We start from the raw sequence: 3152 nt of genomic DNA on the forward strand, positions 1-3152 counted from the left end.
TATTTCATTCTTTATTAGGTTTGCACTATACATAGTAATGTAAAATATATGTATATGTATGCATGTTCTTTGCCTGTGCATGGATTGCCACTCATTGTGCATCATTCATTTGCATCTTCATACACTTTATTGGGTTCTTTATCTTTGTAGGATGCTATCTTGTTTCTCATGTTAAGTATGGTAGTTATATCTTGTTTGTCATGTTTAGGTATGGTTTGTGTTAAAATGTTATAAAACTCGGTATGATATGCGACTAAAACTACGCAGTACCTTCACGACATTAGAATCTTATAATGTTCATAATATACTCATATACCTCTTAACCAAATGATTTGACATGATTCGATTAGGTGACAATTGCATTTCGATCAATTTGACCCGGGTCCTCAAAGACATAGCAGCTTTAACTTGTGGTCCTCGACACTGGATTACGTACAGTACATAATCTTCTCATTTCTTTACTATAAATAAAAAATATTTGCTCCAAAATATTGGGGGCTCGTCATGTTAATGATGAAGATTAGTTAAGTAGTAGCAGCTCATGAACACAAAATCTACAATGCATCAAAACAAAACTGTACTATCGAATAAACTTATAATATTCAATTTAGGAAAAATCATTTCAACAAAAACAGTTATTGATGCTTAGGAGAACATCCAAATGTTCAGAAAAAAAGCTCATAAAAAACACGACGGCTACCTATACTAAATTCTTCAATAAGTGACATAATTATAAATTATGGGCCTCCATATCCTAGTTCAGCATCCAAATCACCCACTTCAAAGCCTTCTTTTGCTTTCACCAAGTCTCTTCTTGTTATTTCAAGATCTACCTCTGCTTCAATCAGGTTTGTTTTCAACCTCTTTGTTTCAATCTCTAAAGCAGTCACATTCTCCTCTAATCTTTTCACCAGAGCAACTTTCTCCATATAGTTTTTCATGCTCAATGCAGATTGCACATGGGGTTCTAGCCAAGTCAGATCAAATCTAAATACCTCAAGTTCCTCCCATAAATTTTGGAGATGCTTACATGCATCATCATCATCCATGTCTTTTACCCTTTTTGTCTTGAGAAAATGTAAAACTCGACACAGAGCTGTAAATGCCCATTCAATAAATCTTTGACTTTTCTTCTGCTTACTATCAATAAGTGAGGGATGTCTAGAACAAACTTCTTCTAGTAGTGGAACAAAATCTTGTTCTACTTTCCCTATACCCCTGAAATCCACTAGCTTGTCAGATGAGGCTGAGATCATTTCCTTGGGTAAACGATTATCAGTGCATTCAACATGCTTATCATCATCAATCTTACTAACTGATTTATCAACTTGGTTCTCATGTTCTGACTTGTTAGCCAAAATCTCAACTTGAATTATACAAGTATCATTTACGATGAAACCACGGCTAGAGTCACAAAGTTCATCTAAAGGTATGAATCTTGAGAAACCCAACTCAATCTTACTTGCATTGAACATGTGGCTAAATTCTGGCAAATTCATATATCAAGAGTTAGTTATGTATCAGATTTAAAATCAAATGATATATAATTATCAAATGGATACGTACATATTTTATATACAAAATTGGAAGTAGGATATTACTTGTAATTACTATAGATGAGATGATATAGAATAGAAACCATAATATGATTGGAGGGTGGAAACTTTTGTATCAGCTTTACCCAATCTATAAAAATCTAGTTAAGCAAATGACTTCCAACTTACACAATTGATCTAATAGCTGGAACCAGAAAGGTTGAAATTTGAAGAATTAAGGAAAAGCCAAAGGATAAAAAAAGTAAAAGATGACGTTAGCAGCTAAATAATCTGATTCGTCTTCCAAAATTTAAAACTCATCCTAAGCAATAGCCTGTATGTGAAATTGCTAGCAGATATAGTTCCATTCGTTAAGAAAATAATAGCCAAAAGCTCAATTTGAAAACAGTATGAAAGATACCTTTTATTTTATTCATTTTTTCATTGACTTGATTAATCAAAGCCAACTTGAAATATGCATATTTTTTCCAGTGACGAGGCAAATAAGCAGGATCCCCACCGGCATCTACATAAATTGACAAATAGTCCACGTTGTCCCCTTTTGGAAACATAAGAATCCTCCTAAAATTGAAGTTACAAAACTTTATTAAACAAATAAAGGATAATCAATTCAAAGTGCAACATATATAATAAATACACAAGAATTCAATTAAGCACCATGTATGGTTATCGAGGAAAAAACTGTCAGAGTACAGTTCGTTGGAGTCTATTGTAGAGAAGTTCCTTATTGTCCATGTAAACTTCTCTAACATTTTATCCTTTGTGTTCTGATTCCGCATTTCAAAAACTTGTAAGCTTCAACCTAAGCACTGAAAAAATAAACAACATTGATTTTAACTTACAAGCTTGGGTCATATCAATATCCATTGCACCTTCAAGGTAAGAAGATTCACTTTGGCACAGCATTGATATACAAAATAAAGGACTGCTAGTTTTATCATGAAATTTAGCAGGAGATGTAATCTTCTCCCCACTCACTTCATATAGAGTTTCATCTACAGGGTTGTGATAAGTATTTGGATGATTCGAAAGTTTACCCTTTTTTTTTCCTTTTACTGGTCCATTTTTCTAGATCAAGATAGATTCAAAACATGATTAATAGCGATCTTGAAAATAAAAAAATCTAATTGTGTATACAGACCAAAACACGAATGATAGAAGAGAACAAGTAACGATGCTCTCTCATTCAAAACAGAAAGAAAATCAAAATCATGTCCATTATAGAACCTATTCAGATTGCCACTGTATCAACAACTATTATTGAATTTACTGCAAAGACAAGTATCAACTATATAGCTTTAAATCGCACCTATTGTCTTTTATAATTCAATTTAGACTTCACTATTTCTTAATCAGATCTAGGGTTGACAATGAGTGAGCCAGTCAAATTTCATTTGCTAACATTTTAATAAACTAGGTTCACAAGCTAATGACTTAATAAGCACTTGGTTTTTATTATGGCATGACTAAACTTGCAACAAAATTAAATATGTAAGAGAAAAAGTGAAATTTATTGGGTCACAAATTTAAGCCTTCAAAAAGTAACATGCATACTCTCAACAAAATTCCCTACTAGAACTTTTCTAAATAAAAGTC

The 3152-nt window shown here is 32.5% G+C and overlaps 1 protein-coding gene across 1 annotated transcript; it reads right to left on the reverse strand.

Annotated features, from left to right (window-relative positions):
• Positions 1-737: 737 nt before the first annotated feature.
• LOC121172949 (MATH domain and coiled-coil domain-containing protein At3g58270) lies at positions 738-2335 on the reverse strand. The gene is made up of 3 exons (XM_041006171.1): positions 2250-2335; positions 1957-2117; positions 738-1486 (listed from the first exon to the last, which is right to left on the reverse strand). Exons 1-3 carry the CDS (start codon positions 2333-2335, stop codon positions 738-740), a joined length of 996 nt encoding a protein of 331 aa, XP_040862105.1.
• Positions 2336-3152: the final 817 nt, after the last annotated feature.

This window comes from Glycine max, chromosome 10, assembly GCF_000004515.6.
Source record: "Glycine max cultivar Williams 82 chromosome 10, Glycine_max_v4.0, whole genome shotgun sequence".
NCBI classification, from domain to species: Eukaryota; Viridiplantae; Streptophyta; class Magnoliopsida; order Fabales; family Fabaceae; genus Glycine; species Glycine max.